This window comes from Leopardus geoffroyi, chromosome E1, assembly GCF_018350155.1.
Source record: "Leopardus geoffroyi isolate Oge1 chromosome E1, O.geoffroyi_Oge1_pat1.0, whole genome shotgun sequence".
Classification (NCBI taxonomy): Eukaryota; Metazoa; Chordata; class Mammalia; order Carnivora; family Felidae; genus Leopardus; species Leopardus geoffroyi.
Genome location: NC_059330.1, coordinates 10405490 through 10428008, shown reverse-complemented (window position 1 = coordinate 10428008; position 22519 = coordinate 10405490). Strand labels below are relative to the sequence as shown.

General features: G+C 46.7%; 1 protein-coding gene across 1 annotated transcript in view; it reads left to right on the top strand.

Moving 5' to 3' along the window:
- The first annotated feature begins 243 nt into the window (after positions 1-243).
- The window catches only part of LOC123604217 (multidrug and toxin extrusion protein 2-like), a 59939-nt gene continuing 37663 nt past the window's right edge, over positions 244-22519 (top strand). Inside the window, exons 1-8 of the mRNA XM_045490029.1 lie at positions 244-402; positions 550-651; positions 6848-6916; positions 9875-10023; positions 10825-10867; positions 11429-11473; positions 14063-14160; positions 15725-15822. Coding sequence (XP_045345985.1) covers positions 244-402; positions 550-651; positions 6848-6916; positions 9875-10023; positions 10825-10867; positions 11429-11473; positions 14063-14160; positions 15725-15822 — 763 coding nt within the window. The remainder of the gene's footprint in view (positions 403-549; positions 652-6847; positions 6917-9874; positions 10024-10824; positions 10868-11428; positions 11474-14062; positions 14161-15724; positions 15823-22519) is intronic.

Below are 22519 nucleotides of genomic sequence, written 5' to 3'. Positions count from 1 at the left end.
TTTGTCAGCGCACAGCGCCCCCGACCCCGTCCTGCCTCCCCAGCACCACCCCCCCACACCCCACCCGGGGATGTGCGGGCGGTGACGGTTGGCCCGTAGGTCCGGCGTCCCGGGGTGCGGCCCTCCCCCTCCCCCACCCCCGGCGGCGTGCGCAGGTGGGGGCGGTCCGCGGGCGCGCGGGGCGGGGCCGTGCGGCGGCCGCCCCCAGCCCGCCGCCTCCCGCGCGCCAGTCCCCGCGCCGGCATGGAGCCCCCAGCAGCCGCCGTCGCCGCCGCGTCCCGGGAAAGCGCCGAGCCGCCCGACGCCCCTCGCTGGCGCGGCTGCCTGCGGAGCCTGCGGGGCGCGCTGCCGCCCGACGCGCGGCGGGAGGCGGCCGCGCTGGCGGCGCTCGCGGGCTCCGTGGTGAGTGCGCGCCCCGACGGCGGCCCCGGCTCGGGGCGCCCCCCAGCGCCTTCGCCCCGCGCTGCCCGAGCGGGGCCCGAGCGGGACCCGGGCGGGGCGGGCGGGCCCGGTGTCAGCGCGTGCTCTCCCTCCTTTTTTCCCTCGCAGTTTCTGGCCCAGTTGATGATCTTCCTGATTAGCGTCGTCAGTTCCATCTTCTGTGGGCATCTGGGCAAAGTCGAGCTGGATGCCGTTACGCTCGCCGTATCGGTAGGTTTTCTTTTCTTTTCTTTTTTAAATACTTCTATTGGGGTCGGCCCTGCGGTAAAGCCTCGGAATTTGCATTGTATTATGTCTGATATCTTCCCTTAACACTATCGGAGCTTGGCCCGTGGGTACCTTTTGCCTTATCTCTAGATTTGAAAGGAGGTCGCGTAAACTGCTCGGGGAAGCGTGTTTCAACCATCCCGTGGTGGTCGGGCTTGCGAGGAATTTGTAGCAATGATACAATTCCAGGGCGGCCAGGGATTGCTAGGAATTTGTAGCAATAATACGGTCACAGGAACAGAACGGCATTTTTTTTTTTTCCTGTTGTAAAATTAAACCGGAGAACTTAGAGATCATGTAGATTGTCTGCCATCGGTTTGAATTGCACAATTCATTATGGGCGCAGTATTTCCCGCTTGTACTAAAGTGTCTCCCTTGGGCCACGGATTGAAATTACACCTTTGAAGGCTTTCGTCCCTGAGTTTTTGTTAGTGATGTAGCGGAAAGTTGTCTCCCTCCATCCAGGCTTTCAGAGAAGGTGGAAAATAGTTCCGGTGGTGCTGGCAGGTGGTCTCTCCCAGCCTTAGAAAATTCCCCCTCCGTCCCCACCAGAGGTCGGTATCTGCTCTAAGATCGTGGCGGGACCGCCAGAGTTTCTCTTTTCAGCTTTGTGGGTGAAGTGACCTTAGTATGTGGAATCAGATCTTTTATTTACAGGTCTGTTACTGAGTGAACTAATTCAGGCTAAGGGATATTTCTACTTCCTTTGAGATTTTAGATTGGGTCTCTAGAAAGAGTGAAGAAAGCAGAGAAGCTTTACGTACAGGCTGTTAACTGTGTCCCCTCCAGAAAGGATGAACTTGATTCCTCCCCCACATAGGGCACGGTGGCCCTGGCATATGTTGTACTCCTGATCATTCTGTCTGCTGTGAACGACATTAACAGTGGGTTATTATTGGAAACCTAAAGGGACACTTTCTGTTTATCCACGGGGCCGCAGTTGGGATCTCCCTTTTCCTATCGCTGCTTCCAAACCTTTATTCTGCAGTGCTCTTTAAATTTTTTTTTAATTTTTATTTATTTATGCGTTTATGTATGTATCTTAAATGTTTGAGAGAGAGAGGGGGACAGAGGATCCGAAGCGGGCTCCGTGCTGACAGCAGCGAGCCTGTGTGGGACTTGAGCTCACCAACCATGAGATGGTCATGACCCGAGCCAAAGGCAGATGCTCAACTGCCTGAGCCACCCAGGCGCCCCCTTAAAAAAATGTTTTTATTATAATTTTTTTTTACTGAGTTATAATTGACACACAACCTTTAATTGGTTTGAGGTGTCTAATGTAATGATTCAGTATTTGTGTATATTGTGAAGTGATCACATTAAATCTGGTTAAAAGATTATCACTATACACAGATTTTTTTTTCTATGTGATGAAATCTTTTAAGATTTACTCTTTTAGCAAGTTTCAAGTGTGAAATACGGTATTATTAATTATATTCACCATGCTGTACATTGCATTTTCACACGTTATGTACTTTGTAACAGGGACTTTGTATCTTTAGTTGGCCTTTACCACCAAACCCCTCAGGCATTCCACCCCACCCCTGTCCTTGGCAATCACCAATCTGCTATGAGTTCAGTTTTTCTTTGTTTGGATTCCACGTGTAAGTGAGATTATACGGGCATGTGTCTCTGTTTGACTTCTTTGACTTAGTATAATGCCCTCAGTGTCCATCCGCATTGTTACCAATGGCAAGATTTTCTTCTCTTTTAGGACCAACTAAGATTCAGTGCATAAGCTGCATTTTATTTACATTTTATCTACCTGTTTCATTTTCTTTGGTTAAATACACAGAAGTGGGATTGTTGGATCATATGGTAGTTCTATTTTTAATTTTTTGAGACTTCGTGCCGTTTTCCCCGAGGGGCTGGACCAGTTTGCATTCCCTCCAGGAGTGCACAGGGGCTCCCTTTTCTCCACGTGTCCTCCAACACTTGTTATTTCCTGTCACTAACGCAGGGGTTAGTTCATGGTGGTTTTAATTTGCATTTCCCTGACGATTAGTGATGTCAAGCACCTTTTCCGGTATCCTTTGGCCATTTGTGTGTCTTCTTTGGGAAAATGCCTATTCAGATCGTCGACCCAGTTTTTAATTAGATTGTTTGGGGTTCTTTTGCTAGTGAGCTGTAGGAGTTCTTTACATATTGGGGAGGTGAACCCCTTATCAGGTGTACGATTTGCAAATATCTTCTCCCATCCTGTAGGTTGGCTTTCCACTTTGTCGGTGGTTTCCTTCAGGGTGCGGGCGCTTTTTAGTTTGGTGTGGTCCCACTCATTTATTTTTGGTTTTGTTGCCTTTGTTGTTGGTGTCAAAACCAGAGTCCTCGCCAAGACCAAGAGAGCTCACTGCCTGTGTTTTCTTCTAGGGGTTTTATGGCTTCAGGTCTTGCGGTCAGGTCTCGAATCCATTTTGAGTTATTTTTGTGTGTGTATGGTGTAAGATAGTGGTCCAGTGTCACGCTTTGGCCTGTGGCTGTCCAGGGCTCCCGACACCCCTGGATTGAATAGCCTGTCTTTTCGCAGTGCCCATTTCCGGACTGTCCCTTCGGGTTTACCATCCTGTACGGTTCATGTTCATGGTATCTGAGGGCCGGTGTGTGGCTTCTTCTGTGTTCATCAAACACCCCAGGGCCTGAGTGCTCAGCTTCTTGGGTGTGGGGACCCCACCTCCCTCCATCTCTCTGGCTTTCAGGAACCCCCTAAATCCACTTTAGGATTCACACTCTGCACATTGCCATCTCTCAGCTTGGGCCCACGGTAGCAGTTTTGTTGTTGTTGTTTTTTTTCACTGTAACAGTGTTAAACTTTACTTTCCTGCTGGCAACCTTTTATCCCTGGAGCCCTCTCAAGTCCCCACCTGCCCTTTGACCTCATGGGTCTTCCTTTGCTGTGGTCCCTCCCTCTTCTCTCACTCTGCAGCCCTGACTGCCCCGATCGTTCTCGATCCTGCATTCTGTGACTTGCATGTGAGGCTCTGGAGGATCCTTCTAGATGCAGCTTAGGGGCATGCATTTGCAGAACACTTTCCCAGACCGCCCCCCCCCCCCCCAGCCCCACCCTTCCGTGCTGTGCTACAGTCCTGTCTCTGAATACTCTCGCCTTGGCCGGCCAGCTCATGTTAATTTTTGCCACGCCCGGTTCCTGGCACAGATCTGCCCCGAGTGGATATTTCCAGGAAATGCAGAGCTCAGGGGAGCCGTGAGCGGGTCCTCATCTAGGCGCCTCCTGAATTTGTCTCCTACGCGGCCCTGCTGTAACATGGTGAGGGTTGAAGGCTCTGTGATGATACACATGCAGGCCCCATGTCTCCTTTCACTATTTCGGCAAAACTGTCTTAACCAGGGGCGGCTGGGTGGCTCAGTCTGTTGAGCGTGCGACTTCAGCTCAGGTCATAATCTCCCGAGTCATGAGTTTGAGCCCCACATCAGGCTCTCTGCTGTCAGCACAGAGCCTTCTTCAGATCCTCTGTCCCCTCAAAAATAAATAAACATTAGAAAAAAAAAAAAGAAAGAATTAGGGGCTCCTGGGTGGCTCAGTCGGTTGACCGTCCCACTTCGGCTCAGGTCATGATCTCACGGTTCGGGAGTTGGAGCCCCAGGTCCGCCTCTGTGCTGACGGCTCAGAGCCTGGAGCCTGCTTTGGATTCTGTGTGTGTGTGTGTCTCTCTCTCTTTGCCCCTCCCCTGCTGTGCTTGCTTGCTCTAAAAAAATCAATAAATATTAAAAAAAAAAAAGGAATTAAATAAAACTATCTTAACTGTATCCTGGGGGGAGAAAACAAAATTAAGATTTTATGGAAGGTTTGTAGTAATTTCTTTCCTTCTTTCTCTCTGTTTTCCCCGCAAATCACGCACCAATGAGAACATAAAAAAGAGTTCCTACTTTTTGAAGTAAAAATAGGTACAGAGCAAATACAAGCCCCAAATTCCGTAGATAGGCCTGAAAAGGGTATGCGGGAAGGTTGGTATGTTGCAAAGAGAGGAATTTCTGTAGCTAAGGTTTTAGGTAAGGGAGTCTATGTCTGTCTTTCCTTGGGCAGTGCGTGGTAAGACGGTGCTTTTAACCAGCCGTTAAATTGTAACTAATTGGTAGGAGGAGAGTAGGCCCAATTTCAAGAAAACTATTTATGAAAGCCAGATACAGTTAAAAATGTTTTACTTTATGAAAAATTCTGTCGGTGGAATGAGAGAATTCACAAAAGTGTTTGTTTTTTAAGTAAAAGAACGTTTTTTAAGGTTTATTTTATTTTTTTAACGTTTATTTTTTAGAGAGAGCGTGTGCACCCATGTGAGTGGGAGAAGGGCAGAGGGGGCCGTGGGGGGACAGAGGATCTGAAGCAGGCTCCACATTGGCCGCAGAGAACCCGATTCGGGGCTCGAACTCACGGAGCTGTGAGATCATGACCTGAGCCGAAGTTGGATGCTTAACCGACTGAGCCACCCAGGCGCCCCTAGGTTTTATTTTATTTTTTTGAAGGAATCTCTTACTCCCAATATGGGGCTTGAACATGCAACCCTGAGACCAAGAGTCGCGTGCTCCACCAACTGAGCCAGCCAGCTACCCCCTGCCCGCCCCCCCGCCCCCCCGGCCACAAACATTTATTTATACCCCACCTTATTTTGTTTCATGAAGAATTTGAGTTGGTTTGTAAAAACACTTTCAGTACAGAAGGATAAATAATTAGCTGGTAGAATTACCAGCATCCTGAGCTCTTGTAGTTTCCAGAAATTCACAGTGTGTCCAAGATGTCCCTGAGCCATCTGTTCGGGGGAAGGACGGCCTTTCCTGATACTGAGTCAGAGGAGTGGCGTGGACACCCTGAGGTGGAAGATGGTGTCCCGGACAACTTGCTACGAGAGATACGTCAGCAAGTCTCGAACCGTCTCCGTATACAGGTGGTCATTGTGTGGGGAAAGCACAACGCCCTTGACTTTCATCCAAGCAGTCTCAGACAGCGGACTTGGCCTGGAGATAGACTTGAGGCCACAGAAGAAGAGTGACGGCTGGGCTTCCTTTTCTTTGCCTGGAAGGCTGAGGGGTTTTGGAGCTTTGGCCCTGACACTGTCCCGGACTGGAATTGAGAACACAAGGTCCCGCTGCTCCCTCTGTGTGTGGCCTGTCACTGACCCCTGGTGGCTAGAGTTTATGATCTTGGTCAGCCAAGAAGTGAACCCACCTTGGGATTGACATCACTGCTAAACGTGAGACCCGGGATGAAAATGAGGGTCTCCAGCTCTCCCCAGCCCCCACAATTGCAAAATGGCTCCTTGGGCCCTGACCTTAACCTGCAGGTTCATTGTCAGGGGCCCTGGGTAAGGTGCAGACACGAGGGCGACACAAAACCAGTCCTGTTTCTCATCACAGGGTTCAAGCCTGTGGCCAGACTTCCCAGCTTCAGGTCGCCATCTGAGTGACCTAAGCTTTCTGTGACTTGCTCCCGAGACCCGTAAAACGGGCACAGTGCCCACGACAACCCTGTATGGGAGGGTTTGGGGACAGGGCCTGCACATAGCATATGCTCAGTACACGTTTGCTGTCCTCGTTCTTTTTTTTTTTTTTTTTTTTTTTTTCAACGTTTATTTATTTTTGGGACAGAGAGAGACAGAGCATGAACGGGGGAGGGGCAGAGAAAGAGGGAGACACAGAATCGGAAACAGGCTCCAGGCTCTGAGCCATCAGCCCAGAGCCTGACGCGGGGCTCGAACTCCCGGACCGCGAGATCGTGACCTGGCTGAAGTCGGACGCTCAACCGACTGCGCCACCCAGGTGCCCCTGTCCTCGTTCTTAAAGGCACATCGCAGACCAGGGGCGTTGCCTTTAGATACCAACCGCAACTTAACTTTTTGATGTGGAAATTGTTAACACGCCGTGTTGTTCAAGAAGAACTACGTTGTCAGCCACCCCGGTTGACAGTGATTGTGGAAGTGATTGTGATCCTCTGGTGGGAGGCTGTGTTTCTGTTTACAGTCGCCAGGGATGGACGTGGACGCCCATCTGCTGTGAGATGCAAAGTCTTAAGTGTACGATTGCAGGTTGCTCCTTCCAGATGAACCGTCACGGCTCCTTGGCTTAGCGGGAGCTGTTAGGCAGCGACTGCCCGGCCGGTCCTCCAGCTGCCGCTGCCTGTCATTCCTTGCAGGTGGTGAACGTTATTGGGATTTCAGTTGGAACTGGCTTGGCCTCGGCTTGTGACACGCTGATGTCTCAGGTGAGGACCACCCTCCCCCACGCACGATTTTCTTTTTTTTAATTTATGTTTGTATTTAGTCAGTTACCTTTCCTGTTGGAGGCCAGGTAGGCGACTCTCCCCTCTTTGGCTTTTGTTGCCTTTTATTTGTCAAACACTGTGCTGCTGATGGCTGTAGATGTAAGCCAAGTGGGCTTTATAATTGTGCTCAGGGGCTGTGCTTTCCTTTCTGTCTCCGGTCTGATCTCTCCCACCCTGACACTGTACTCCCTCACCTGCTGTTGGAGACGCTCAGCTCCGTCTCCTGCCCACGTCTCTGTCCTGAGGGCCACCCTTGAATGTCGGTCACGTCCCGGACATCACACTCAGCTCAACCAGAGCTAAGCCCATCCGGCTTTCCTCCCTGAACTGTTTCTCCTCTCGGGTTGTCTCTCTCAAGAACACACGACCCTCCACTGAAGCCAGAATCCTTCTTTCTCTTCTACCTCCTTACGCTAGCGGAGAGTCCGCTCACACCCCTCTGTCCTCGTTGCCTTCCACAGGACTGGGAACTCTGGGTTGGTGTGCTAACGCAGTCAGAGGAGAGTCAGATTCTGGTCCCGGCCTTTCTCTCCTGGCTCTGTCTTCCATCTCACCCACCTGGTTTACAACCATAGTGGTTTCCCTGGTAGAATCTGAGCTGCTTGGGGAGAAAGGCTATAATCCCATTCAGTCTTTGAATTCCTGTGGCTCAGCATCGTGCTTGCTATGTAGTGGGTACCCTGGAAATCTGTCGAATGAGTGAGAGGAAAGCAGAGAAGCAAGCAGGGATGGGTAGATGATGACGGATGGATGGATAGACGGTTGGGTGGTGGGTGGATGGGTTTATAGATGGATGCGGGATAGACGGGTGGGTGGGTGGAGGGATGGATGGATGGATAGATGGTTGGGTTGGATGGTAGATGGATGGTTGGACAGATGGATGGATGGGTAGATGGCTAGAGGGATGGATGGTAGATAGATGAGGTGGACAGATGAATGATGGCTAGATGGGTAGGTGGATGTTTCATAGATGAGTCCTGCCTTCAAACCCACTGCCTGGGAGAGTGGGGACAGGGTTATATCCCAAGGAAGGAGTGGCCCTGAGCATATGTGTTATATCCTGAGCTGTTGGACTCAGCTCCTCAGCTGTTGGTGCATGAGGGTATCCTGGGATAGTTTTTATAGGCTAAGCTAAATGTGGCTCTAAGGACTAAATGTAGCTCTGGATTGGCATGGTAGAGAATGTGAAAATTTTTTTATTTTTTTAATCATTAAAAAAAATTTTTAATGCTTATTTATTTTCAAGAGAGAGAGAGAGAGAGAGGGAGAGAGACAGCATGAGCAGGGGAGGGGCAGAGAGCGAGGGAGACACAGAATCTGAAGCGGGCTCCAGGCTCTGAGCTGTCAGCACAGAGTCTGATGCGGGGCTCAAACTCATGAACTGTGAGATCATGACCTGAGTTGAAGGCAGATGCTTAAGTGGCTGAGCCACCCAGGAGCCCCTGAAATTTTATTTTAAAATAGTTATTTTGTCCCTTTTTTGTTACAATTTCGGTTATTTTTATTCATATAGTTAAAAAAAGAAAAAGACTAGATCTTTGTTTCCCCACCCACCCATATACAGTGGACGTCTTTCCGTATTAGTAAACGTATTTCTATAATAGCACATTGTTTCTTGGATTTTAAATTGCCTTTTAAAAAGATTGTAAAGGTCAAGCACCGTCTAGAAACTTTAGGTTATCTAGAAACGTATCTGAAAAAGATGGAGGAAAAATCACTAAAGGTTAACTGTTTGGTGAATATCCTCCAAATATTTCCAAATATGGACACTTACACCATTCTAACATCTACATGGTCTTATTACTTTTTCCTGCCATTAAACCATGTGTTTTGGAGAACACATTGAATGAAGTAGGTGGACACATTCCCTTTTAATATTTGCACAATATTCTATGTCCTTTTTACGGCCATTGTTTTTAATTTGTTTCCACTGACTCTTTCAAAGTCTAACTTTAAGTTAGACTCCTTTTTGCTTTTGAGAAAGAGACAGTCATTCAGGGTACTTGAAGGAAAGGGAGCGTGAGAAAAGCTCTGAGAAGCCTTGACTCGGCCAAGGCCACTGGGGGGACCGGGCCTGCCCTGCCCTCCCGTGGCCTGCTCTCCGCTCTGTGCTCTGGCCACCTGGCTGCCCCTCACTTCTGCCTTTTGTGCTGTCGTCACACTTAAACATCAGGTGATGTCGTTTCTCTGCTCGCAACTCTCCTGTGACCCCGTCTGACGGTGGAGGCCCCTGAGCCCTCTGCTGTCCCCACCGGGCTTCCAGCCCCACAGGCTGCCCTGCTGGGCCTCTCCCAGACGTCTGCCTGGCTCATTCTCTCAGCCCCCGCATGTGTTTGCCAGAAATCCCCTTCTCCGGGAGGCCTGCCATCCGCCGTGTAAACATCGTGCTCCTCCCCCAAGGGTCTGTCCCCCTTCCCTGATGTCTTTTTCTCCGAGCATTACTGCCATTCTAGAGAATGCACTCTAGATCTTAGTTATTTCTGTTTATCATCTGTCTCCCTTTCCTTCTAGAAAGTCAGCTCCACGACGGCAGGGACTTCTGCCTGCTTTGTTCACTGCTGAGTTAGTTCCCGGGTCCCAAATGCGTGTGGCACATAGTAAGAGTTCAAGAAATACTTGCTGAGCGATTTGCACCTTTGAAGCCCTGCTCTCTGCTGTCAGTGCCCTCCATGTCTAACTGTCCCTGTTCCCAGAGACAGGAGACTCCTCGCCCCGGGGCATGTTTAAAATGCCCTTGGTGCCCTTGGCTCAGATGTTGGGGGCGGGGAACAACAGCCGTCCGGCTGCATGGGTGGCCAGCAGGGTGCTCTCCCTTGGGGAGCCGTTTGCAATGCCGGCGGTCCAGGCCTCGGCCCGGTACACGGTGGCCCTCTTTATCACTGCGTTTGTTTTCTCCAGTCCTTCGGAGGCAAGAACCTAAAACGCGTGGGGATCGTACTCCAAAGAGGAATCCTCATCTTGATGCTGTGTTGCTTTCCTTGCTGGGCCGTCTTCATCAATACGGAGCGTATCCTCCTGCTCTTAAAACAAGACCCCGAAGTCTCCAGGTCAGCAGCGTCTCTAATGTCAGAACCCCAGGTTCAGCGTAAGTGACCGTCTGGTCGTCTTCACCTTCGTTGACGTTTTGGTCAATTACCTGGACTTGAACCCCCGTGAAGAATGGAAGCTGTGACTTGTGGATCACAGGGTATTAAGGCTGGCAGGGACCAGCTGGCACAGAGTGACACAGAGTGACACAGTGTGACACAGAGTGACGCAGTAACCTGACGTCCTGCCCAGAGCGAAGATACAGGATGAGAATGTTAATACCCTTGGCCCCAGTCTACTTTCCCGGTGTTTTGTAAATACGCAGAGGGTTTTTTCCCTCCCAGAAGCAAAGGAGCAATATAGTTGCTTAGAGTTCTTAGAGTTGGGTTTTTTTTTTAACCTACAATTCCAGCAAACTCTGGAATTTGTCTTCAGGATACATGGGATCACGGGATGCAAGGAGGCATCTCTCTTTTCTAGAAGACTGTTCGTCTTGCTTCAGGGTGAGGTACAGCTACAGTCCTGACCCAAAACGTTTCTGAACTTTGCCCGACTTTTAGTTCATTTTGCTCTGTTCATTCCATCTTTTCTGCTACGAATGAGCTGAAAGATGTAAAAAGTCAGACTCCCCTGTGAAAGCAGACACGTAGCAAGCCTAACATAGTGTTAATCTGGGTTGTGGAAAAAGCCTTTTCAGAGTGGTATTAAATTTCTCCCGTGTAAATTATGTTTAATTTTTAGGAACCGTGTGGATTCAATTTGGAGAGGTATGGCAGCAATTGTTTGGATATTAACTGAAGGCTGTTTGTTGTTTATTTCAGGATAGCCCAGATTTATGTGATGATTTTCATTCCTGCTCTTCCTGTAAGTGTCGAGGATATTTTGTGTCCTGGGACGCCCCAAGCAGCTCACGAATAGTGTCATGCCTGTGCCTCCCCTCTTTCTGTTTATTTTATCATAGTCCTGTTCCCGTGTAAGTTCAGTGTGTATTTCTTGGACCTGTCATCCCATCTTTACTGCTTCTCAGAGCTTGTGCCACTTTGATATCCAACAGCTTGAACGTAATACCCACACCGATGAGGGGGAAGAGCTTTCTGTCCTTATTCTGTGGGTGCTTTTGACTGCAGATTAATTAGGGTGTTTCTGGGGCCCCTCTGGGATTGGGGGAAGTACTGCCAGCTGGCACCCTCAGAGCCATTCAGACGTCAAGGTAGTGAGCCGTTCGCAGATTCGGCCAGTTCGAGGTCTGAGGGTCCTCTCCGGAAAATTCCAAACAGCATCCTAGCATTTGATCTGCGTGGGTCTGGGTCTCTGATTTTGAGGCCGCATCAGGAGGAAATACCTTCTTGAGAACCAGAACTCTCAGAAACTGTCGGAATTATGCCTTCATGTTAACAAGAGGTGTTTTTCTGTTTTATCTCCTAGGCGGCGTTCCTGTTCCAGCTGCAGACAAGATATTTGCAAAGTCAGGTATAGAGCCTTTGGATTTTTTTACTCCGTGGTCCCTGAAACGTGTAGTAGATATTCTTAGGGAGTTCTCCGTGAAAGTCATTCACGGTTTTTTTTCCCTGGAATTTTACCCAGAGCTCCTTGTTTGGGAGACCTGAGGTCTTGTGAATGGGTTTTGTCCAGCTCAGGAGAGACGCCCGTCTCAATCTGTCAGATTCCTGCACCCACCTCTTGTTTTACTCTGCAGCCCCTGCCTCCCACAACACCCACAACACTGCACCCCTTCCCTCCTCTGTGGGCTGCCTGCTGGCTTTGGGTCTGACCTCAGGCCCGGCTCTGGTGCCTGTGCTTTAGAGGAAGAGGCTGCAGAGTTCTGTGGGGTTTACGGCGCCCCCAGGAACCAGAGGGACAAGGGGCATGGAGGGGAAGGCTAAGGGCAGAGCTGAGAGGGAGCTCTGCCTCTCTGTGTCCCCAGGTCCCTCTTACATGAGCCGCCCGCTTGCCTTCATGTAACTTTTATCCACAGAAGCCGCTCTACTTTGATGGTGGCCAACTGTTTTTAAAAAAAAAATGTAGACTCTTTTTTTTTTTTTTTTTGAAAAGTTTATCTGTCTTAAGAGAGCGTGCGAGCAGGAGAGGGGCAGAGGGAGAGGGAGAGAGAGAATCCCAAGTAGGCTCCACGCTGTCAGCGCCCAAAACCAACATGGGGCTCAATCTCATGACCCCAGGATCATGCCCTGAGCCAAAACCGAGAGTCAGACGCTCAACAGACTGAACCACCCGGGCGCCCCAAATGTAGAGTCTTCAAGAAAATGTTTACCTGAGGACTTGCGTAGAGTAGGCAAGAGACACACGAGAAGTGAGGAATGCGGCCCCGTAAATAATGGGGATGAATGTCCACTGCATACCTGCTGGGGACCAGGCCCTGCTGGGTGCTTCATGTGAGGTGACCTCATGAACCTTCACCTTGGCCCTGGACAGAAGTTAGGTAACTTGGCCTGAGTGTCTCCCATGGGGTCTTCCTGGGACACCTCGTGCCATGCACCGATTTGCTGTCCATGCAGTCATCCCTTCTCTTCTATCTCTGTGTTACTGTGATAGAAACGATGGCCCAGCGGGTCATTCAAAAGCTTTTAGAAACTTCTAGTTGGCCGGGCTCGCAGCTGCACCAGTGGAGGAGACGTGGCCAGCGGCTCTGACCCTGGCCGTCGACGTCCTCTGTGACCGTGCTGTCATTCAGAACCCTTGCCTGTGTACCTCTGAGTGTTCGGCTGACCATCTCTTTAGGAAAACTCACTCTTTCTGCTGCAAGAGTCTTAACTGTTCTCACGAGACCACATTCTCCGCTCACCAGAGGAGTGGCAACATCCCCACGTAGCCCGGCTAAAGCAGTTGTATGTCCTGCCTTTTAACTCGACCCTAATGCGCTCTGCCCAGAGTTTCAGGGACCTCCCACGGGTTAAAGGGCTCAGTCCCTCGAGACTCCCCTCCCCCCACCTTCCGGTGCCCACGTTGCCCCCTGTGCTTCTGACTGATTGGCTGCAGGTTGGAGGTTTCCACGACCGCCAGCCTGGTTCCGTTAATTTTTTAGCGCGACTCCCAGGACTCACGAAGAGTTTGCTTACGATTTGCCGGTTTATTACAAAAGGGTGTGGCAAAGAACGCAGGCCAAACACCCAGGTGGCAAGGTGTGTGGGACAGGGTCCGGAATTTTCACAGCACGTCCTCGTGTTCACAGCCTGGAGGCTGTCTGAACCCCATGCTTCTGCGGTTTCAGGGGAGGCTCCCTCACGTAGGCGGGATTGATCACTTCCTCTATTCCCAGCCCCTCTCCCCTCTCCCGAAAATGAGCAAAGGGCTGAAAATGTCAAGCTCCTAACAACCATGGCTTGGTTGTTCTGGTGAGCAGCTCCCATCCAGGAGCCCACCCAGAGTCATTAGGACAAAAGGCACCCTTGTCACCCAAGAAATTCCGAAGGATTTAGGAACTCTGTGTCAAGAACCCGGGTTGTGGTTTATATACACAATGGAGTACTACATGGCAATGAGAAAGAACGAAATATGGCCCTTTGTAGCAATGTGGATGGAACTGGAGAGTGTGATGCTAAGTGAAATAAGCCATACAGAGAAAGACAGATACCATATGTTTTCACTCTTATGTGGATCCTGAGAAACTTAACAGAAACCCATGGGGGAGGGGAAGGAAAAAAAGAAAAAAGAGGTTAGAGGGGGAGAGAGCCAAAGCAGAAGAGACTCTTAAAAACTGAGAACAAACTGAGGGTTGATGGGGGGTGAGAGGAAGGGGAGGGTGGGTGATGGGTATTGAGGAGGGCACCTTTTGGGATGAGCACTGGGTGTTGTATGGAAACCAATTTGACAATAAATTTCATATATTGAAAAAAAAAAAAGAACCCGGGTTGAAGACCAAATATTAGAACAAAGGATCTGCCTCGTGCCCCTGCCACTGAGAAGTTCTAGGGGAGTTAGGAGCTCCGTGCCGGGAAGCGGGGGCGGGGTGGGGGCAGAGACCAGTATATATGCTTCCCATTACGTCACACCACATAACCGATCAGCTTTTGAAAATGCTGTTTTCCTGTTTGGGGATTTTAGGGCATCATCATGCCTCAAGTGATCACTGGGATTGCAGCAAACGTGATCAATGTGGGCATGAACGCCCTCCTGCTCTATGCCCTGGACCTCGGAGTGGTGTAAGTTGTGACCCGTTCGTTCCCCAAGTGCCGAGTGTCTGCTGGCCGCGGCCCTGGGGGCTGGGATATGGGGGGGGGGGTGAAGCGGCCTGGGAGGGAATGCCCATGGGGTGGGGGCTGGTGTCCTGGAGCACCTGGGGGGGCAGTCAGCCCAGGCTGTGGGGAGGAGTGCGGGCGTTAGCTGGGGGAGAATGTTGTGGAAGAGGTGACATTGTGAGCTGACACCTGCCTGTCCTGTGGAGTTAGTGTGAGAGGGCGTCACTGCAGCCCGTGAAGACTGAGATGCCAGACCTGAGCAAAGGCAGGAGGGGGCAGAGGACTGTCGGGATCTCCCACTAGCTCTCGGTTGTAAGAAATCAAGCCAGTTCCATCTCTGTGAAGCTGGAGAGTCGGAGGGTCCCACGAGGAAGGCAGCGTCAGTTTGGACCTCCCGCCAGTAGACACCATGCTGTCGATCCATCGCTGACTTGAACCGTCTGGTGCGCTGGCCCAGGTCCAGCCCCCTTCACGTGGGCCGACGTGGTCACACGAGCACTCGAGATATATTATGAATGAAATGTAGTAAAATGAGATAGATAGAAAATAGTGTATGGAGGTCCGTGTGTACACATATTAATGTGGGTACCAGGTAGTGATGGAAATTTAGTTCTGTTAGTTGCAGTAATACACGTGTGTGTATATACACACACACACATTTGTACATTTGTACGTTTGTATATAAGTCATTAGGTGATGGGTAGTAGAGAGGTGACTGTAAGAATAATCAATGAAAAAAGGTTTGTAACATCTTCTGCCAGAAAAGCCAGAGGCTTTGACCATGGGGGGCGGGAGCACGAGTCGGCAGGCAGGTCTGAGAGCTGGTGATATCAACCCACATAAACACCTGATTGGCACCCGGTTTGTCCGGCTTTCCTCTGCAGGTGCACCTCACAGACCATCTCATAGAAGTTTCTTGAACAGGTGTACGGAGGACAGTTTGGATAGTTGGAAAAGAGGAGAAGAACACATAGGAATGGGTTAATAAGTGATACAGTGTGAGGATTGGTCGGAAGATTAAAATGAAAAAATAGGAAGCAAGCAGGGTTCTGGGCTCTCTGTGCCAGGACGGGGCATCATTTAATTTGTGGTGATAAAATGTCATCTATTGAAGATGCTCTAAGGTTGTCTTGTAATTGAAAACAAATTTATTATAATCCTGGGAAATAACTGTGAACCTTAGACCAGTATTTTGAGCACAGTAGTTGTTTTTGATATTGTACTTAGCTGACTACATTTAAGAATTTATCTGCTAGGTTATTTCGGGCTGTTAGGACAAAGGACGGTGACAAGTGTGTATGTCCTTTTATTTTTCTGGTGATGGAACAGTAACATTTGGCTCTTCCACAAAATTGTTGGTCGGTTATAAGTGGACAGTGTATTTAAATCATTAAAAGATAGTCCACAAGTTCTAGGCTTTTCTAATAACTGTAATTCTTAAACAGAGCAAAAGCTTGTCAGGGGTAGTCTGTTTATTTATATTTGGACAGAATATACTCCCAGGTAATGATCACTTTCTCTCCTTCAGAGGATCTGCCTGGGCAAACACCACTTCCCAGTTCCTCCTGTCTGCTCTCCTTCTCCTGTACATGTGGTGGAAAAAAATCCACGTTGATACCTGGGGAGGTATGAGAACTTTGATTTACATTATGATATTTGTTATTCAGAAGGATGTAATTCGGTGTTTGGATATTTTTCCCCCAGAGAGTTTTTTTTTTTAGTCTTTTTGGAAAATTAAAAAAATTGAGGAAAATATTTGTATACTGAAAATATAAAAATTATAGGTCACTATGAGTTGTTTTTTTTTTTTAACGTCCATAAAGGCAGCTTTTGGTCATAGAAAACGGTTGGCAGCTGTTGGGTTTAAGAATTGATATTTAAGGAATTAAAATTGCAGATACAAAATCTAAATTTTTCTTTGCAAATCATCCTGCTGTATTAAAACACAGTTTGATTGATATCTTGTCGACTCAGGTGAACAGATTGAGTTCTTAAATAATAGTACCACTTACAGTTTAGCTAAATTCCCTTAAATAGTGTAACATGCATTTGTAAGTTTAGTAAAATAGATGTGTTTTGTTTTCTAATTTTTTAAATTGTGGTAAAATGTATGTAACATAAAACTTGTTATTTTAGCCATTTTAAGTGCCCTTAAATACATTCACAGTGTTTGGTAACCATCACCACAATCTAGCTCTAGAACATTTTTATCACCCCAAACAGAAATTCTGTACCAGTTAAGCAGTCACTGCCCATTTTTTCTCCCTCTAGACCCCCAGTAACCTCCAATCGACTTTCCGTTGATCTTGTACCTTGAAACTTTGCTGAAGTCATTCATTAGCTCCGAAGGCTTTCTGGTTGCCTCTTTGGGTGATTCTGTATATAAGATCATACCATGTGCGAATAGAGATAATTTTACTTCTTCCCTCCCGGTTTTGGTGCCTTTTAATTTCTTTTCTTGATTAATCGCTCTGACTACTACCTCTAGTGCAGTGTTGTATAGAAGTAGCAAGAGTGAACATCTTTGTCTTGTTTCTGATTTTAGGGGTAAAGTTTTCAGACTTTAGCCATTGATATGACATATGTGAGTTTTTCATAGAAGCCCTTCGTCAGGTTGAGAAAGTTTGCCCTATTCCTAGTTTGTCGAGTGTTTTTGTTTATAAAAGGATATTGGACTTTTTTTTTTCCTGCATTAACTGAGATGATCACTCTTTGTTTTTTCTTCCATTTTATTAACGTGGTGTATTGCATTGATTGATGTTAATCATCTCGTGTGTTCTTGGGATAAATCCCATTTGGTCACTGTGTGTGATCATTAAATATGTTGCTGGGTGTGGTTTGCCAGCATTTTGTTGAGGATTTTTACATCTATATTCATAAGGGATATTGTTCTGTGATTTTCTTTTCTTGTGTTGTCTTAATCTGGCTTTGGTGTCGAGGTGATGCTGGCCTCAGAATGAGGCTGTGGGTTTGGTACCGTTATTTCTCTTCCGTGTTTTGGAAGTTTGAGGAGAATTGGTGTCAGTTCTTCAGATATTTGCTTTAATTCACTGGTGAAGCCGTAAGGTCTTGGACTTTGTTGGGAAATTCTGATTGCCTGTTCAGTCTCTTATTAAAGGTTTGTTGAGATTTTCTCTTTGTGTTCGGTCACTTGAGGTAATTTGTGTGTTTCTAGGAATTTGTCATTTTGTCTAGTTATTTGATTCGTTGCCATACAGTTGTTCCTAGAACTCTCTTACATTTTTTATTAAAGTGAGGTTGGTAGTAACATCCCCACTGTTATTTTTGATTTTAGTTATTTGAGCCTTTGTTCTTTTTCTCTTGGTCAGTTTAGCTAAAGTTTTTTCAATTTCATTGATCTCTTTTCGTTTGTTTTTGTTTTATTTTTTCAAAGAATCGGTTTTTGGTTTTCTGGTTCTCTCTTGTTATTTTTCCATTCTCTACTTCATTTATTTCTGCTTTAATCTTCATTATTTATGTTGTTCTAGCTTTGGGTTTAATTTGCTCTTTTTCCGTCTCCTCAGTGTGTAAAATTAATTTTATCCATTTGAGAGCTTTTTTCTTTTGCAATGTAGGCATTTACAGTTATAAATGTCCCTTTGAGTACTCCTTCACTTCATCTAGTGTGGTGGGTTGTGTATTTGTTTTCTTTTGTTTCAGTGTGGTGGTTTTTTTTTTTCCGTTGAACTTTTGCTACACTTTTTAATAAAGTTTATTTATTTAGGGTGAGAGCAGGAGGAAGGGCAGAGAGAGCAGGAGAGAGAGAGAATTCAAAGGCGGCTCCGCACTGTCACTGGAGAGCCTGACGCCTGATGTGGGACTCAAACTCATGAACTGTGTGTGACATCATGATCTGAGCCGAAACCAAGAATGTGACACTTAACAAACTAAGCCACGCAGGTGCCCCTTCAGAGTTGTTTTTTAAATTGTCCCTTGTGTTTTGTTTAAGAGTGTGTTTAATTTGGGGCACCTGGGTGGCTCAGTCGGTTGAGCATCCAACTTCAGCTCAAGTCATGATCTCACGGTTCGTGGGTTCGAGCCCCGCGTCGGGCTCTGTGCTGACAGCTCGGAGCCTGGAGCCTGCTTCGGATTCTGTGTCTCCCCCTTTCTCTGCCCCTCCCCTGCTTGCATTCTTCTCTCTGTCTCTCTCTCTCTCTCTCTCTCAAAAAAAAAGATAAAATATTTAAAAAAAAGTGTTTAATTTTTACATGTATATGAATTTTTTGGATTTCCTTCTATTACTGGTTTTATCCTTATTCTGTTGTGGTTGGAGACGATACTTCGTATGAGATCAGTCTTCCCAAATGACTCTAAACTTGTTTTGTGACCTAACACATGGGCTGACCTGGAGAATGTCCCGTGTGCACTTGAGAAGAGTATTGCCGATGTTGGGTGGAGAGCTCTGTACAAGTCTGGTGCATAGTGTTGTTTTAAGTCCTCTCTTTCCTTAGTGATCTCTGTCTACGTGTTCCATTCATTACCGAAAATAGTACTGGAGTCTCCAACTATTTTGTGGAACTGTCTAATTCTCTAGTTGTGTAAATGTTTGCTTCGTATTTTATGGGGCTGTGTTGTTTGGCCCCTGCCTGTTTATCATTGTTGTGTCTTCTTGATAAACTGTCTCATCAACGTATAATGTCCTTCAGGGGCACCTGGCTGGCTCGGTCGGTTAAGCGTCCCAAGTTCGGCTCGGGTCATGATCTCGCGGTTCGTGAGTTTGAGCCCGGCATAGGGCTCTGCAGATCCTGCTTCAGATCCTGCTCCCTCCCTCTCTGCTTCTGCCCCACTCATGCTTTCTCCCTCTCTCTCTCTGTGTCTCAAAAATAAATATTAAACACACACACGTATATAATGTCCTTTTGTCTTTTGTAATAGATTTTGACTTAAAGTTATTTTGTCTAATCTCAGTCTAGCCACCCCAGCTCTCTTTGGGCTCCTACCCCAGTTCTCTTTGGGTTACTACTGATATAGAATATATTTTTTAATCCTCTTTCTTTCAGCCTATTTGTTGCTTTCTGAGTCACTTTTCTGTCACCGAAGCGAGGCTCCTATAGACAGCATATAGTTAGATCGTGTTTTTTAGTCCATTTGGTCAGTATCTGCCTTTTTATTGGAGAATTTAATCTGTTTACATTTAAAATAATTACTGATAAGGGCAGACTTTCTTTGCCATTTTATTATTTGCTTTCTGTTTGTCTTAAACCTTTTTTGTGTTTCATTTCCTTCTGTACTGCCTTCTTGGGGGTTTAGTTGATTTTTTTTTTTTTTTGTTTTTTTGTTAGGGAACTGTTTTGATTCCATTCTCATTTCCTTTGTGTAGATAATTTAGATTTTTTCTTTCATTGTTACCATGGGGATTATATTTAATATCTTAAATTTATAACAGCCCTGTTTGAATGGATACCACCTTAACTTAAGTAGCATCCCAAAATGCTACTCCTGTCCAGCTCTCTCCACCACCCCTTTATGTTGTTGTTTCACTGACGACCTCTTTATTCACATGTGCTAAGTAACAGAGGTTCGTAATTGTTTTCTATGCATTTGTCCTTTGAATTATGGAGGCGATAAATCATGGAGTTACAAAGCAAACATACAGTAATCATACTGGTCTTTATATTTGTGCACATAGTTACCTTTACTGGAGACCTCTATTTGTTCACACAACTTTTGAGTTAACTCTCTGGCTTCCTTTCATTTCAACCGGAAGGACTCCCTTTAACATGTCTTTTAGGGTAGGTCTGGTAGTAACAAAATTCCTCAGCTTTTGTTTAACTGGGTGTATTTTAATTTCTACTTCATTTTTTAAGGACATTTTCATCAGATACAGAAGTCTCAGTTGACAGTTATTTTCTTTTGGCGATTGATTGATTGATTGATTGAGAGCACATGCACACTCTCATGTGAGTAGGGGAGGGGCAGAGAGAGCGGGAAAGAGAGAAACTTAAGCAGGCTCCAATGCAGGGCTCGATCCCACAACCCTGGGATCATGATCTGAGCCAAAACGATGAGTCAGATGCTTAAGCAAACTGAGCCACCAAGGCGCCCCTCTTTCAGCAATTTAAATATGTCATTCCGCTGCCTTATGGCCTCCATGGTTTCTGATGAGAAACTGTAGGTTAATCGTCTTGAGGATTCCTTGTACGTGATGAGTCACTTCTCTCCTGCTGCCTTAAAAAATTCTTTGTCTTTGGCAATATGGTTATAATGTGTCTTGCTGTGGATCTCATTGAGTTGATCTCACTCACAGTTTGTTGAGTTCTTAGATGTGTATATTATCTTTCTGGCAGCCTTTAATCTACTTCCTGTCGATGGATTTGCCTGTTCTGAACATTTCACAGAACTTAAGCCGCACAATATGTGGTCCTCTGTGACTGGTTTATTTCACTTAGCCTGATATTTTCAAGGCTCATCCATGTTGTAGCTTGTATCAGTATTTCCATTTTTTTTTCACAGGTGAATCGTATTCGGTCATACATGGTATCACGGAGATACCATGTTTTACTTATCCATTGAACAGTTAATGGGTATTTGGGTTCTACTTTTTGGCTATTTTCAATAATGTTACTGTCCACACTCATGTACAAGTTTTTGTGTGGCTATATCTTTCAGTTCTTTTGGGTAAATAAGTAGGAGTGGGATTACTAGGTCATATGGTAATTCTGCGATTAACCATCTGCAGAATTACCCGACTGTTTTCCAAACTGGCTACATGATTTTACATTCCCACCACATCCTCACCAGCACTTACTTTATTTTCCTTTTTATTTTATTATTTTTTCATTCTAGCTATCCTATTAGGTAGGAAGAGGTGGCTTGGGATTTTGACTTTCATTTCCCTGATGGCAGATGGTGTTGAGTATCTCGGGTTTCTTGGCTTGCTCAGCTCTTGTATTTCCTTTTCTCTTTACATTTCTCCGCCCCTCTGTCTGTAAGAACACTTCCCGTCGTGCCATTCGATTAGATTAAATGCTTCGCCTCATTACGTAGTTCTGTTATCAGATCCTCCACCTTTATCACCTGATTAGATTCCGTAGCCCTTTGATGTCCTTCCCCGGTAACCGTAACCGGAACACAAATTTAAATGGCTTCTGATTGGATTCTGTATCTTGTGATTTTGGCCCTGTGGCTATAGCACTAAGTCACAAATTACTGAATACATATTTTTGAATGTTTATTTATTTTTGAGACAGAGAGAGACAGATCGCGAGTGGGGGAGGGGCAGAGAGAGAGGGAGACGCAGAATCCGAAGCAGGCTCCAGGCCCCAAGCTGTCAGCACAGAGCCCGACACGGGGCTCGAACCCACGAACCGTGAGATCGTGACTTACTCTGAAGTCAGACACGTAACCTACTGAGTCACCCAGGCGCCCCACAAATTACTGAATGTTTAAAAGTTCAGAGAATAACAGAATAGTCACAAAATACTGAATATTTAAAAGTTCAGGGAAAGTATAGAGAATAACATAACACCATAATTTACAATACCAGGTTTAATGGGTTAACATTTTCTTTTCTTTCTGCCACTTAAAAAACAAAGGAATTAAAGATTAAAGATGGTGTTTGTTTTAGTTGGGATTTCATTCTGCTGTGAATAACAGGAAAACCAAATAACAGTGTCTTTAAAAACGTGGGAGTTTCTTTTTCTCTCACCTGCAAGAAATTCAGCGGTAGTTGTCTAGGGCTGTGACGTCTGTCTGCAGTGTTACAGTCACGTGCAGGGCTGGCACTACTGGTTGAGCTCACAAAGGTGGGGCCATCTGGAGGGAGGGCCGGAATCCCACCCAGGGTTCAACTGCCACACATCCTTCGAAGCACAGGGCTGCGGCATCCTTTCTTTTCCTTTCTTTCTTTCTTTTTTAATGTTTATTTTTGAGAGAGAGAGAGAGAGTGCACGTGGGAGAGGGGCAGAGAGAGGGGGAGACACAGAATCTGAAGCAGGCTCCAGGCTCCAAGCTGTCAGCACAGAGCCCGACATGGGGCTCGAAACTCACAAACCATGAGATCATGACCGCAGCCAAAGTCAGATGCTTAGCCGACTGAGCCACCCAGGAGCCCCCCAGCATTCTTTTCTTAGCACAAAGGTGGATCTGCTGGCTAAGCTCTATGCCATGGTGTTATATCTACCCATAAGGGGTACTATATAGGTTATAGAAGTCCTGGTTCCAGGCTCTTTTTATCTTACTTCTCCACGGTATATAGTTTCCACTCCCAAGGTCACTTCATGGACCAAGATGCTACTATGTTCCATTTAGTAGGAAGGAGGAGGGTAGGAAACAGGACATTCACACACCCCCTTTAAGTGTGTTAAAAGTTCCTGACAGGTGC